The 14431-nt window shown below is 44.9% G+C and overlaps 1 protein-coding gene and 1 non-coding gene across 3 annotated transcripts in view; one reads left to right on the forward strand and one right to left on the reverse strand.

The window, feature by feature from the left end:
* Positions 1-317: 317 nt before the first annotated feature.
* LOC131185913 (U4 spliceosomal RNA) lies at positions 318-458 on the reverse strand. The gene has a single exon (XR_009152253.1). It is a non-coding gene; the product is annotated as a U4 spliceosomal RNA (small nuclear RNA).
* Positions 459-5743: 5285 nt separating this feature from the next.
* The window catches only part of RAB35 (RAB35, member RAS oncogene family), a 28108-nt gene continuing 19420 nt past the window's right edge, over positions 5744-14431 (forward strand). The window contains exon 1 of one of the 2 annotated variants that reach the window (XM_058158318.1): positions 5744-6007. In XM_058158318.1, coding sequence (XP_058014301.1) covers positions 5956-6007 — 52 coding nt within the window. In that variant the 5' untranslated portion in view covers positions 5744-5955. The remainder of the gene's footprint in view (positions 6008-14431) is intronic. The other variant, XM_058158319.1, reaches the window with a different exon arrangement.

Below are 14431 nucleotides of genomic sequence, written 5' to 3' on the forward strand. Positions count from 1 at the left end.
GTTGAAGTCCACAACATTGGAGACCTACACACACAAACAGCTCTACATCCGTCTTTGGAAGGGTGGACTTCAACTCCCAGAATGCCCCAGCCAACATGGCTACCTGAAGTATTCTGGGAATTGAAGTGCCCAACGTTGGACACTCCCCCCCATATCTGTAAAGGGGTGGACTTCAACTCCCAGAACATCCGAGCCAGGACGAAATCAAGGGTATAAAACGCGCAGTTCAACCTTAACTCGCTTAAATCCCTTTTTCAAGTAGCTAGTCCCTATTGCTTTTTTTTTTTTTAATTCTATTCTTAAACCACCACTTTCAGTCTCCGTAGAGACTGTCAAAAATTGCCAATGCCGACTATATTTCAAGTCGTCATGGCGGGGTATTGGGAAAAGTTTTCAATTAGCAATAATCGCGCCTCGGATAAACCTCATTGGCTACGATACTGCCACTGCGCAAAGCTAACGAGATCTTTCCGATCGTTTCGGTGCCCAACCGTGCAACCATGAATCCAGCCAGGGTGAGCCCCCAATGCAGTCTTACAGAAGTGATCGTCCACTATGTATCTACACGCCGATGCCTTTGCACTCTTATTTTTGCACGCTGGAAGGGGAAAAGCGCCCCTATTCCCCACTCTCCAGCGGATCCGGTGCTGCAAAGGCTTCTGGGAACCGTTATGTTAATTAGCGCGGACGTCACGCTCGGAAGTACGAGCTGGGTGGAAAGGGGAGGGGGCGAGAGTGGGCGGGCTTTACGTGTGAGCCACAGAGCTGCGTAGAAAGGGATGCATAGAAACAGCAGAAAAAACTAGGAATAGATCTCTCCATTGCAACATTAACAATGTATACAAGGTGCGTGGACTTGCCAACAGAGCTGGGCTGCAATAAACCAGGCGATCACTAGAGGGCAGATAAGTGCTCCATAGCTCTCTGGGGCCATCTGGTGGCCATTGGGAATATTGCAAGCAGGAATTGAATGCCATTAATAATTCTCCCAAAGGAACAAAATAGGGAGGTTTTCGTCTGCTATTTCGTCTGCTATTTCGTCTTCTATTTACTATCTAGTCTAGTACTACATGAGGGACGCAGTGGTTCAGTGGCTAAGACGCTGAGCTTGTCGATCGAAAGGTCGGCAGTTCAGCGGTTCGAATCCCTAGTGCTGCCGCGTAACGGCGCGAGCTCCCGTGACTTGTCCCAGCTTCTGCCAACCTAGCAGTTCGAAAGCAGGTAAAAAATGCAAGTAGAAAAACTGGGACCACCTTTGGTGGGAAGGGAACAGCGTTCCGGGCGCCTTTGGCGTTGAGTCATGCCGGCCACATGACCACGGAGACGTCTCCGGACAGCGCTGGCTCTTCGGCTTTGAAACGGAGATGAGCAGCGCCCCCTAGAGTCGGGAACAACTTGCCTATATGTGCAAGGGGAACCTTTTACCGTTAGTCTACTATATTTCAAACCTATCCCGTTGCGAACCAGTTTGCAAAGGTAGGTAGAACCCACGTCTGCACCCAACCCACCTCAAAGATTGTTGTGAAGAAAATGGATGATATAAGTCCAGAAAGCCCTAGCCTTACAGCAGTTCAGTTAGTGACCGTTCAAAGTTACGACGACACTGAAAAAGTGACTTTTTCGCACTTCAGGACCGTGGCAGCATCCCCATGGTCACATGATCAAAATTCAGACGCTTGGCCACTGGTTCATATTTATGACGGTCACTGTGTCCTGAGGATCAGGGCAGGTGATTCCTCCTTTTGCGACCGTCTGGCAATCCAAGTCAATGGGGGAATCCAAATTCACTTAATAACAGTGTGTGACTAATCTAACAAACGCAAGGATTCACTTAACAGCAGTGGCAAGAAAAGTGGGCGGAACTCAGTTAATAAATGTTTCACTTAGCAACAGAAATTTGGGGCGCCATGGCGATTTTGTAACTCAAGGTCTACCTGTATTAGATAAGTCCATGGCCTTGGTTACACAGAGAGAGAGAGAGAGATCATATAATCGTGACAATAATAGTGATAAGGGCTTTGGGTGCAATCCCAAATTATCCGAAGCAAGACGCAAACCCCATCGGCATTTTTTTTATTTTATTTGCATTTATATCCCGCCCTTCTCCGAAGACTCAGGGCGGCTTACACTATGTTAGCAATAGTCTTCATCCTATTTGTATATTTATATACAAAGTCAACTTATTGCCCCCAACAATCTGGGTCCTCATTTTACCTACCTTATAAAGGATGGAAGGCTGAGTCAACCTTGGGCCTGGTGGGACGAGAACCTGCAGTAATTGCAGGCAGCTGTGTTAATAACAGACTCTTACCAGTCTGAGCCACAGAGGCATTGGCAAATTCACCGTCGGTCAATTGCAGAAAACAGCTTGACTTGGAATCTTCCGGCAACAAGACTTTTAACACCATCAAACGTCCACAATCTGCCTCTCCCAGGTCCTTGGGAAGGACACAATAGGTGGACCAAATCCAGACTAAGAAGAAACTTTTCTAACAGTGAGGACAATTAACCAGTGGAACAGCTTGCCACCAGAAGTTTCGGGTGCTCCATCACTGGAGACTTTTAAGGGGAGATTAGACAGCCACCTGACTGAAATGGTATAGGTTCTCCTGCTTGGGTTCTCCTGCCTGGACTAGAAGACCTCCAAGGTCCCTTCCTATTCTATTCTATTCTATTCTATTCTATTCTATTCTATTCTATTCTATTCTATTCTATTTTATTCCATTATTCTATTCCATTCCATTCCATTCCATTCCATTCCTCTATTCTATTCTATTCTATTCTATTCTATTCTATTCTATTCTATTCCATTCCATTCCATTCCATTCCATTATTCTATTCTATTCTATTCTATCCCAACCCATCCCATCCATATTCTTATTTCTATATTTTTTTTATTTTATTTTCTATTTTATCCCATCCCATCCCATCCCATCCCATCCCATCCCAATTCTTATTTATCTATTCTATTCTATTCTATTCTATTCTATTCTATTCTATTCTATTCTATTCTATTCTATTCTATTCTTCTATTTTTCTACTCTACTCTACTCTATTCTATTCTATTCCATACCATTTCTATTCTTATTTCTATATTCTATTCTATTCTATCCCATCCCAATTCTTATTTATATATTTTATTCTATTTTTCTATTCTATTCTATTCTATCCCATCCCATCCCATCCCATCCCATCCCTATTCTTATTTCCATATTCTATTCTATTCTATTCTATTCTATTCTATTCTATTCTATTCTATTCTATTCTATTCTAATCTAATCTAATCTAATCTAATCTAATCTAATCTAATTCTAAGACTAAGCATCTACCTGGCTATGCAATGAACCCACAATAAAGATTCAATTCCTTCCCCCAAAGTGAAAAGCATTATGATTGCTTTAAGTCTTATTTATACAGCGGTAGCATTTCTAACAAAAAATTTCTGAGCACTACACAAAACTTGTCGGACAGGGTAGTTAATCTTATTCCCATTTATAAGGAAGTAAATTCCATTGAACTCTGTGAACTTACCGGGCGTCAAGATAGAAAAAATAAGGGTGGGGACTAGAGAGAAGCAAACTTTAAACGTTACAATTCACAGAACGATGTATTTGGGAAAACGTTGCAGCTACTTTCTCTGGAACCTCATATGACTGTATGACTGTAACTTCGTTGCTGGCAATCCTTATGATTTATATTGATATATTGACCATCAATTGTGTTGTAAATGTTGTACCTTGATGAAGGTACCTTTTCTTTTATGTACACTGAGAGCATATGCACCAAGACAAATTCCTTGTGTGTCCAATCACACTTGGCCAATAAAAATTCTATTCTATACTATTCTATTCTATTCCACAGCAAGGAGAACTTCGTATAACCTTGTTTATTAAGATTAGGACTGAAATTTAATCAATCTACCCTAAATTATATAAATAAATAATAAAACAAACAAATAAAATAAAATAAAATACATAAATAAATAAATAAATAAAAGAATGTTCTTTCTGCACCAACTCAGAAAGCTCAAACTGCCCAAGGAGCTGCTGATCCAGTTCTACAGAGGAATGATTGAGTCTGTCATCTGCACCTCTATAACTCTCTGGTTTGGTTCCCGTGAGAAAACGTTGGTGATCCGCAGAAAAAATATCTGCATTTTTTATCTTGCACTATATCAGGGGTCCTCAAACTACGGCCCCTGGGACGGATACGTGCAATGAACATTTGTGTTGGTGTAGAGAGTCTCCCCCTTCGGGGTGTTTTTGTGCCGGTCGGAGGGGGGCAGAAATTCTGACTTAGGGTCTGCTTTGGCCTCCTGGTGTGGGGCTCTGGGCACCACTGGTGGCGAAGAGCCGGAGAGCCTCGTTCCAGTGGGACTGCATCATGGCCTGGAACTGGCTGACCATCTCAGCCCTGCTGGAGCCTCCAGGTGCCGGTACCTGGCTTTGCACTCCTGCAGGTCTTCCCTCTGCTTGGAAAGCCTATGCTCCTAGTCCTCAGTGAGGTGCTTCTGCTGAGCCTCCCTCTCGGCCAGATCCAATTTGAACTAAGCTGTTTTGCCAACTCTTTCTTGTGGTGGCTGCTTAGCTCCAACAGCTGCTTCCTGTTGAAGCCCGGACAGGCAGGCGAGGAAGGTTTGGGAGGGGAGGGTAGTGAAGGGCGCCTTGCCACCTAGCGAGTAGAGAGTGGCAAGGCGCCCCTCGACGTGAGTGACATCGAATTGGCCACGCCCACCCACTCACAGGACCACCTAGCCACGCCCACCCAGTGGGTCATTAGGCAGATCCTATTAGCGGTCCGCGGGATTTAAAATTATGAATTTAATGGGTCCCCAAGGTCTGAAAAGTTGGGGGACCCCTGCTCTAGAGCAGAGTTAGCAAAACAGCCTGGAGCCACAGCTGGTTGGTTGTTGTTGTTTTTTTTCGTTTTCGCACTTCCCAGACTCCTAGGGAGGCTCTGGTCAGCAGTGTGGTGTTCTTGGAAAAGAAACTACAGAGGATTAGGTTAACAACTCTTAGAGCCTTTTTTGCTATGTAGTTGCAGTGGGCTTTGGCACTTAGATCATTAGATATGAGAACTCCAAGGTCTTTGACATTTCTGGCCTCCGGGGGTGGGGGAGGCAGTTTTCGCCCTCCCTAGACTCCTAGAAAGGCTCTGGAGCCCGGTGAGAGGAATCCTTTCTCAACTTTGGCAACTTTAAGCCGGGGGTGGACTTCAACTCCCAGAATTCCCCAGCCAGGATGGTTAGCCAGGGGAATTCTGGGAAATTGGAAGTCCACCTATTTTAAATCTTCTGTGCCAAGATTGTAAACGATGTAAAGTCAGCATCCTGGGCTGCCTTTTTCTTTTTTTGGGGGGGGGGGTGTTGAAAAAAGAAAAAGAAAAACAGCCCTCCTGGAGAAATCTCCCCCTCCCCCTTTCCAGCCAGGTATACCTCTCAGGTGGGCGGAAGAAGTGATAAAGAAGAAAAACGATAAGGCGCATGCGCGGGTCTTCGGTCTTTTTTTTTTCCCCCTCTCTCACCCCCTCCTTGCCTGATTTCGTGTTTGCGCCTGCGCTTTGGGCCTCTCCGCCGACGGTTGGTAGGTAAAACGGAAGAGTAGAAGTACTGGCAGAGGTGCTCTGGAGCACCATGTTGCGTCAGGGAAAAGAGAAAGGAAGCGACGCAAAAGGGCGGCGCCGCGCCTGCGCGCCGAGGAGTCCCGCTCGAGACACTGGCGGGTTTTTTTTTTTCCAGCCGCCCGGGCGGAGGAGTGCGCATGCGCTTGGGAGGGGAAGCGACGAGCGGCGGGGCGGGGGCTGTCGCCGTCGCCGTCGCCGCCGCTGCCGCCGCTGTCAGTTCCGGCTGCAGGTCGAGGAGCCGATCCGGCCTCGGCGCCGCCTGAGGAGACTCGGCCTTCGCGCCACGACGGGAGCGGCCGCTCCCCCGGAGCTCCCCCTCCCCCGCCAGCGGCCATGGCCCGGGACTACGACCACCTCTTCAAACTCCTCATCATCGGCGACAGCGGTGAGGGCGGAGGGCCGCCGGGGATGCCTGTTCCCGGCCTGGGCGACCAGCTCGGACCAAGCCTGGGCTCTCTGAGGGCGGGGAAAGCGGATGGGCGGCGTGAGGGAAGGGAAAGAATGGGAGAGGACCCTGAGGGAAAGAGTGGGGGCGACATGGGCGGGGAGGGGCTGAGGAGGGGTTTTGGAGGGGAAGACCCCGATGAGGTGGGGGTGGAAGCAGGGGAGACCCCCAAGAACCACCTGAGGTAAGGGAGGGGCCTCTGAATAGGAGGAGGGGGATGGGGAAGTCCTGATAGGAAAGGGGGGGAGAGGACCCCCTGTGAGGGAAGCAGGGGAGACCTCCCCCCAAGAAGAATCTGAGGTAAGGGAGGGGCCTCTGAATAGGAGGAGGGGGATTGGGGGGTCTTGATAAGAAATGGGGGAGGAGGACTCCCTAGGAGGGGGGAGGGAAGCACAGGGAGACCTCCCCCCTTCAAGAAGGATGGGTAAGGGAGGGGCCTCTGAATAGGAGGGGGATTGGGGGGGTCCTGATAGGGGGTCAGGGGAGAGGACTCCCTGGGAGGGAAGCAGGGGGAGACCCCCCCCAAGAAAGACTTGGGTAAGGAAGGGTCTCTGAATAGGAGGAGGGGGATTGGGTGGGGTCCTGATAGGAAAGGGGGGGATACCCCAAGGAGGAGAGGGAAGCGGGGGGAGACCCCCCCCAAGAAGGACTTGGGTAAGGGAGGGGCCCCTGAATAGGAGGAGGGGGAGCAGGATTTTCTTGGGGGTTCCTGATAGGAAAGTGGGGAGCAAGACCCCTAGGGGGGACGTTGGAAGCAGAGAAGCAGGGAGAGAGCCACCCCCCCCCCCCGGGACCAGCTAAGGAAGGGACCTCAGAATAGGAGGAGGGGGAGTGGAGGATTGTATTGGGAGGGTCATGATAGGAAGGAGGGAGAAGGACCCCTAGGAGGGAGGAGGGAAGCAGGGGGAGCCCACCCCCAAGAAAAAATTAAGGGGCAAGGCCTCAGAATAGTTGGAGTGGGAGCTGGAGGATTGTCTTGGGGGGTCCTGATAGGAAGGGGGGGAGCAGGACCCCAAGGAGGATGCGGGGAGGAGGGGGGACAGAGGCCCCCTGAATATTTGAAGGACCCAAAAGGGAGTTAAGGGACAAAGATCCCGGAAGGATAAGAGGTGGACAGGATGGAGACCCCGGGGGGGGGGGATTTGGGGAGGGGGATCCAAGCTGGATCTGCTCCGCTCTGGGCCAGCAGGTCTCTTGCCATGGCAAGAGGGGTCTGGCCTGGAGAAGCTGATGGTGGTTTTCCCCTTCAGTGTGTTTTCATCTTCTGTATTTATTTGCTGTGTATGGTGGTGTCTTCTTGGGGTGGAATGGGGAAGGGGGGGTGAAACGGGGGCGGGGGGGTTTCTACAGGGCCAAAGCCATGGTTTTCCTTTCCCAGAAAAATGCCTCTGGAGATTCTCACTCATCCAAGTCACAAAGGTGTTTTTTTTTCCCCCCTCCCAAAAGGCAACTGGACTTTCTTGGTTTTTTTTTCCTTGAAGATGTTTCGCTTCTCATCCGAGAAGCTTCTTTGGGAACTGACCTGTGAAAAGAGACCTGAGGAAGCTTCTCGGACGAGAAGTGAAACGCCTTCAAGCAAAAACCCAGAAAGTCCAGTTGCCTTTTGAAAAAAAGAAGAAGAAAAAGGCACCTTCGGAGTTTCCTCGATAAAGAATCTGGTTGGGTTGTGATGCGTGTATCAATAATAATAAGCCAGGATTGACATGGCGTGTTTATGCAGTTGGCATTAAGTAACATCTTATTTTATTTTATTTTTGCAAAGCGGTCAAATGGAGCAGAAGAATCCATATTGTTGCGTCTTTAAGCAGGGATGAGATGCCTGTTGTTTGGAAGCCTGGATAGCCAACTGCCAGTCACTGGTTTTGAGTCTGCATGACATATCCCGCTTCCCCGTGATTTTGCTCAGTTCGTGCAATTTCTGACTTCATACGTCTTGACGGGCTGAACCATCAACTGGCCCCGTGGCCTGGATTCACCCAACACTCTTAAGATAAACTTGACTTGCTAGTTTTGGTTCAGTGTGAACAGCAGTTCTAGAAAGTTTGTGGTTCGACTTGCTGGCTATTTTCTCTCTAGGTTTTTCCCCACAACAGGCATGTTTGTGACTTATCCAAGGCCAGCTGGTAATCTTGATGGATGAGCAAGACTTTTTATATAGCACTTCTGATCACTGAATCACTTTACTTAGTACTTATTTATTGAATTTATCCCAAGCTTTCTCCAGAGAGAACAGCGATGCTCGTGGACATCTTGTGGCCATGTTTATAAAATTCTTGCAACTTCCTTCAGAGGTAGATTAGATTTATACAGTCTATTAATAAAGTTAATAGGTCATCCAGTGAAATCTATACCAAGTAGCTTGATTTGAACTATGATCTTTATGGTTTTATGTAGTCTAAGCACGCTGACGCATACGGGTAGCCCTCCATGTATGCCCACCATAGGGGCCATAAAATTCATTCGTAACATGGTGCAGTCATTAAATGAGGCATCGTGTGATTTTACCATCCTTTTTTTTGCCATGGTCATTAAGCGAACCACTGTCATGGTCATTAAATAAGACAATGATAACAACTTGCAACTTCCCTGCTGGCTTCCCCGGATGACTTTGCTTGTTGGGAGCCAGCTGGGAAGCTCACCTGACAGATGCTGCGACCGTTGCTAAATGCCTGAATCACAATCACATGACTGCACGGATGCTGTGGCAGTTGCAAGCGCGAGGACCGGTGATTCACGTTTTTAAACGTCTTTTTTTTTTTTGAACGGTTGCTAAACAAATCGTCGTAAGTAGAGGTCTACCTGTAGATTTCAATTGCCTCAAGCCCTTCTTATGCTTTTAATTCTTGCTTAATTTTAAATTTTGCTTCAATTGATAAGAAGGAACCTATTACCTATCCCGTATTGGAGACCTTGGCAGGAAAGGGGCTTGCCTGAGATTAAATTTTGCATTGAGGATTCTTTTATTCATAACTTGAACTTCAATCATACGCGTAGCCACCTTTTAGTGAATCCCACTGAACATATTGTGACTTGTTTCTGGGATCTGCTTAGCGCTGGGCTGTCTGTTTTTTAAATGTCACGCTATGTTAGATCACTTTCTGCTCTCCAACTTGGCATAGATGAAATTATGGTTATTCAGGTCCATTTGGCCCAACACTGATGATGATATCTGGAAAGAGATGGCATAACATAAGACACTGTTTGATATCGCTTAAATGCTGGGTTATTTCTTGAACTCAATTATATCCAGCGTTGCTCTTCCTTATCTCTTATGGTAGTGATTTAACTTCTAAGCCCCAGGAATAGAGCTGAGTTGAGTTGTGTTGCGTTGAATTCTTTATTGGCCAAGTGTGATTGGACACACAAGGAATTTGTCTTTGGTGCATGGGCTTTCAGTGTACATAAAAAGAAAAGATACATTCATTAAGAATCATAAGGTACAATACTTAATGATAATCAACGGGTACAAATAAGCAATCAGGAAACAATATCAATATAAATCATAAGGATACAAGCAACAAAACTACTGTCGTACAGTCATAAGGGCCTCTTGTGGCTCAACAGACTAATGCAGTCTGTTATTAACACAGCTGCCTGCAATTACTTCAGGTTCTAGTCCCACCAGGCCCAAGGTTGACTCATCCTTCCATCCTTTATAAGGTAGGTAAAATGAGGACCCAGATTGTTGGGGGCAATAAGTTGACTTTCCATATAAATATACAAATAGGATGAAGACTATTGCTAACATAGTGTAAGCCGCCCTGAGTCTTCGGAGAAGGGCGGGATATAAATGCGAATTTTTTAAAAAAAGTGGAAGGAGATGGGTGATGGGAACAATGAGAAGATTAATAGTAGTGCAGATTTAGTGAATAGTTTGACAGTGTTGATGGAATTATTTGTTTAGCAGAGTGATGGCATTCGGGAAAAAACTGTCTTTGTGTCTAATTGTTCTGGTGTGCAGTGCTCTGTAGCGTCGTTTTGAGGGTAGGAGTTGAAACAATTTATGTCCAGGATGCGAGGGGTCTGTAAATATTTTCACAGCCCTCTTTATATAGGTAGTCCTCGACATATGACCGCAATTGAGCCCAGTGTTTCTGTTGCTAAACAAGATACTTGTTGCATGAGTTTTGTCCCATTTTACAACCTTTCTTGCCATAGTTGTTAAGTGAATCCTTCCGGTTAAATTAGTAACATGCTTTTTAAGCGATTCTGGCTTCCCCATTGACTTTGCTCGTCACAATGTCGCCAAAGATGCTCATTGAAAAACGGTCATAAGTTATTTTCTTCAGTGCCGTCATAACTGCAAACGGTCACTAAACGAACGGTTGTAAGTCGAGGGCTACTTGTAGTTTCATAAATTTTCATATGTGAAAATCCAGCCTCCAGTATATCAACCCAAGGTTCGGACTGTAGGGAGAACCAAATGGAAGCAAGACTTCGATTAAAATGGATTTTAAAAAATTACTTCCGTTTAAGGTTAAAGAATCTGAAACATTACAGTGAATTTTGTTAATATAAATGGTGGTAGTTTATAAAGATTATTAAGTGCAAATAGAAATACATATTTTAACAGTAAGGAAGATAAAGCAGGATTGGTTAAATTGATTGTTCTATTCAAAGAGGAGGAACATATATATTTTAGTCGGATTCTGGATTTTGTGCTTCTGATGTAAAAAAATATATGAAACTTTGACTTTGATTTTGCCGATTAGACAGGTTTGTTGTTATAGAAATGGCTAGTTTGTATACTAATGTGTAAAAGTAAAAAGTTGAGGCTGTACTGTTGTTAACTTGTACCGTGCTACAAAAAGTCTGAAGTCAACGCCTTTTTCTTTCTTCTCTTGTACTTCATATTTCCTTTTCCCCTTTTTTTCTTCCCTTAATTTCCTATTTTTTTTCTTTTCCTTTGGATTTTATACATTGACAAAACAATAAAAGCTATAGAATAAGGGGAAGACTTAGATGCACATTGCCTTAAAGTCTCAGGAGGAAAGAGTAGGATGTGTATTTAATGTGTTACAGTGGATTAATGAAAAATTGGTGTACAGTACTTCAGAGATAATTCTTAGAGGCTGGATAAAAGAGAAAGATAAAAGACCCTTAAGAAATACGTTTGCTTTAATCATCCAGCCACCAAACACCTATCCAGAGGTTAGATTTTTAGGTATGCCTCATTATACCTGCAGCACAGATAGCTTGTAATTTAATTTTTGCTTACGGGCCATAATTTTATTTCAAGGAGTAAAGAAGTGGCAACAATAACGTGAAATGCATACAGACATAATTGGGGTTAATGTGAAATAATTTCTACCTTTATTCCCAGTCCCTCTGAATAACAGCAACATCCTAGCGAAAAGGAAAATCGAATAGGGATTGAGGGTTTTTCCCCCCTGTTTTTTTTATTTTTTTTATTTTTTACAAACATATCAAATCAATGCATGAACGGTGGCACCTGGGTGTCATACATTCTAATACCAATAAAACTAGTAAAATTAATCATAATTATTAGATTCAATCAACTTACACAATTATAGTAAGTTGCAATCTGTCACCATTCAATTGTTCCATGTTTTCCCTTATTGTTACTTTTGTTTTATTATATAAAAGTTGTTTACACTAACATTCCCCCTTCTCTTATTTCTATCACTTATTCTAACTTTTAATCATATAGCTTTTTACTAAAAAAAAAAGTTTTCTTTCTATCCTATCTAGCTTCTAGTCATGCCTAAAAAAAAAAAAAATAGAGAGAAAAGCAAATCAAAACAACAACAAAAGAAAATAATTTATCCATCATCTCTTGCCCGCTTCAATACTTTAATTGCTATGCTGTTGTTGTTTTTTTAACTTACCAGGGATTGAGTTTTGATCTCCCAACCAGGCAACATAATCACAGTTCATCCAAGGAGCAGTCAAGTCTTATGCAGGCTTTGGATTATAGGAGCCTTGAGATTTGGTGAAAGGGAGGTTTATAAACACAGTGAAGTCTGCAACAACTTTCAGCGTACTTTGAATTCCTGCACTTGATGGACAGTTTGAATGAGCCCTTTTGATCCGAAGGACAGTTGTAGGGAAATGAGGCAAAACCTTAAAATTTAAGTGTTTAGGTTTGTAGGTCACGCTACAAGAGATTTAAGACTTAAATTTCGTGTTAATTAAAAGCCCTTCTCCCTTCCCACATCTGACTGTTGTGAAGAATGATTCACTCTCCTCTTTCTTCCCTTTTGTCTTTAACTTAGTTATAGACCCAAAATCTCCACCTTTTTTTTTGTTTCTTTCTTTTTTACTGTGTATGCTTCACAAAAGTTTCTAGAAAGCAAAAACTAGAGTTTCATGCTTACAGAGGCGTGAGCTAGAAACCCAAGCTGCAGTTCTCACCTTGCGTACAGTTTTTGTTTAATTGCATAAGGAATATTAACATTTCCTCATTATCCTGGCCTTTTCTGTAATATGGCCTGTCTTATAAAATTATTATAAGGCCGTTGAAATATAAACCGGTTTGTTTCTTGTAATTTCTGCAATGATTGAGCTAGTTTATAAGATGATTTCTAAGGCCATTGCCATATCATCTGGTCTGAACGTTTTGCGATGTAAGTAGTCCTCAATTTATGGTCACAATCAAGTCCCAAATTTCTGTTGCTAAGTGAGACATTTGGTAAGTGAATTTTCCTCCCTTTTACAACCTTTATTGCCATCATCGTTAAGTGGATCACCGCAGCGGTTAAGTTAGTCACACGGTTGTTAAGTGAATCGGGTTCCCCATTGACTTTGCTTACTCACAAGGTCGCAAAATACACGACCCCGGGGCACTGCGACCGTCATAATTATGAGTCAGTTGCCAAGCGTCTGAATTTTGATTGCGTGACCGTGGGGATGCTGCAACGGTTATAAGTGTGAGAAACGGTCATAAGTCACTTTTTCCAGCCATTTTCAACAATCTGTTGTAAGTCGAGGATTACCTGTAGTTTCGTGCTATTCATACCTTCATGGAATAAAAGAAAAAAACTTCATACATAAGTGGACCCGAATTTCTTCCCAGGCCTCCATCAACAGAGCCCCTGATGTAGTTCTGCTGAGAGCTCTTTTCCTAACTTCTTCCACAGCCTTCCTTAAGCTATGTTCAACGTGGAGATAAGTTTCAAAATCGATGATTGTCAGTTTTAACTTGTCAAATGCTTTAGCTCAAAGCCTGAAGCAACTACTTTCCCTTCAAACGATGCCTGGTCCCTCCCTTCGCCTTTTTTGACAAGAACTATGGACCGCCTGACAATTCTGGGTCACAAATGTCTTCCCACAGTTTTGGATGTCATTTTTAATGGGCTGGGGAAGAGACCTACGGTACTTTTCAGGGTATAACATGCACTCCCCCCACCCCCCCAAAAGAGGGTAGTTGGTGCGTCTTATATATCTTTTTGCCTCCCGAAACCCCGCCCCGCGCGTCCCATTTTTGCCAAAAATGGGCTGCACAGAGGGTTTGGGAGGCCTATAGAGTTCTCCTGGGGGCTGGGGAGGGCAAAAACACAACACGTGGAGGGTTTGGGAGGCCAAAAATGGGTGTTTTTCGCAAAAATGGGGGTGCTTTTGGCCTCTCCAGCCCCCACGAGCAGTCTGTAGGCCTCCCAACCCACCCCCATCACGTTTTTGCCCTCCCCAGCCCCCAGGACTACTCTGCAGGCCTCCCAAACCCCACCACCACCTCACGTTTTTGCCCTCCCCAGCCCCCAGGACTACTCTGCAGGCCTCCCAAACCCCCCTACCACCTCACATTTTTGCCCTCCCAAGCCCCCAGGATATTCTGCAGGCCTCCCAAACCCTCTGCGCATCCCGTTTTTCACAAAAACAGGACACATAGAGGGTTTGGGAGGCCTGCAGAGTACTCCTGGGGGCTGGGGAGGGCAAAAACTGTTGTTGTTGTTGTTGTTTTGTTTACCTCTTCAAAATCTTGGTGCGTCTTATACTCCAGTGCGTCTAATAGTCTGAAAAATACAGTAATTATCCACAGAGTGTGCAATCTAACAATGAATGATACTTAGTCAATTAAACGTAGTGATCATCAAGCTCAATTAAGTTACGTGGTTAAACTGAATGAATGCATATGGACATTGGCCCTGCCACATCTACTTTTCAGGGTGCCTCCTTCCTGCCCCCCCCCTCACACACCAGGGTGTTATTCCAAGATCAGGTATAGCCTCTGGCTCAGGAAAAATAGGTAGCCTTGAGTTAGCGATTGACGGGAAAGTCCTGATCCATTGAAGCCGTCAGCATTGGGCTCAACAAGCTAGTTTGATCTAAGGCACCAGGCTAAAAACTGGGAGATAGTGAGTTCTAGTCCTACCTTAGCTATGAAAGCCAGCTGCCTGATTTTTG

The sequence above is a fragment of the Ahaetulla prasina genome, chromosome 15 (genome assembly GCF_028640845.1).
Source record: "Ahaetulla prasina isolate Xishuangbanna chromosome 15, ASM2864084v1, whole genome shotgun sequence".
NCBI classification, from domain to species: domain Eukaryota; kingdom Metazoa; phylum Chordata; class Lepidosauria; order Squamata; family Colubridae; genus Ahaetulla; species Ahaetulla prasina.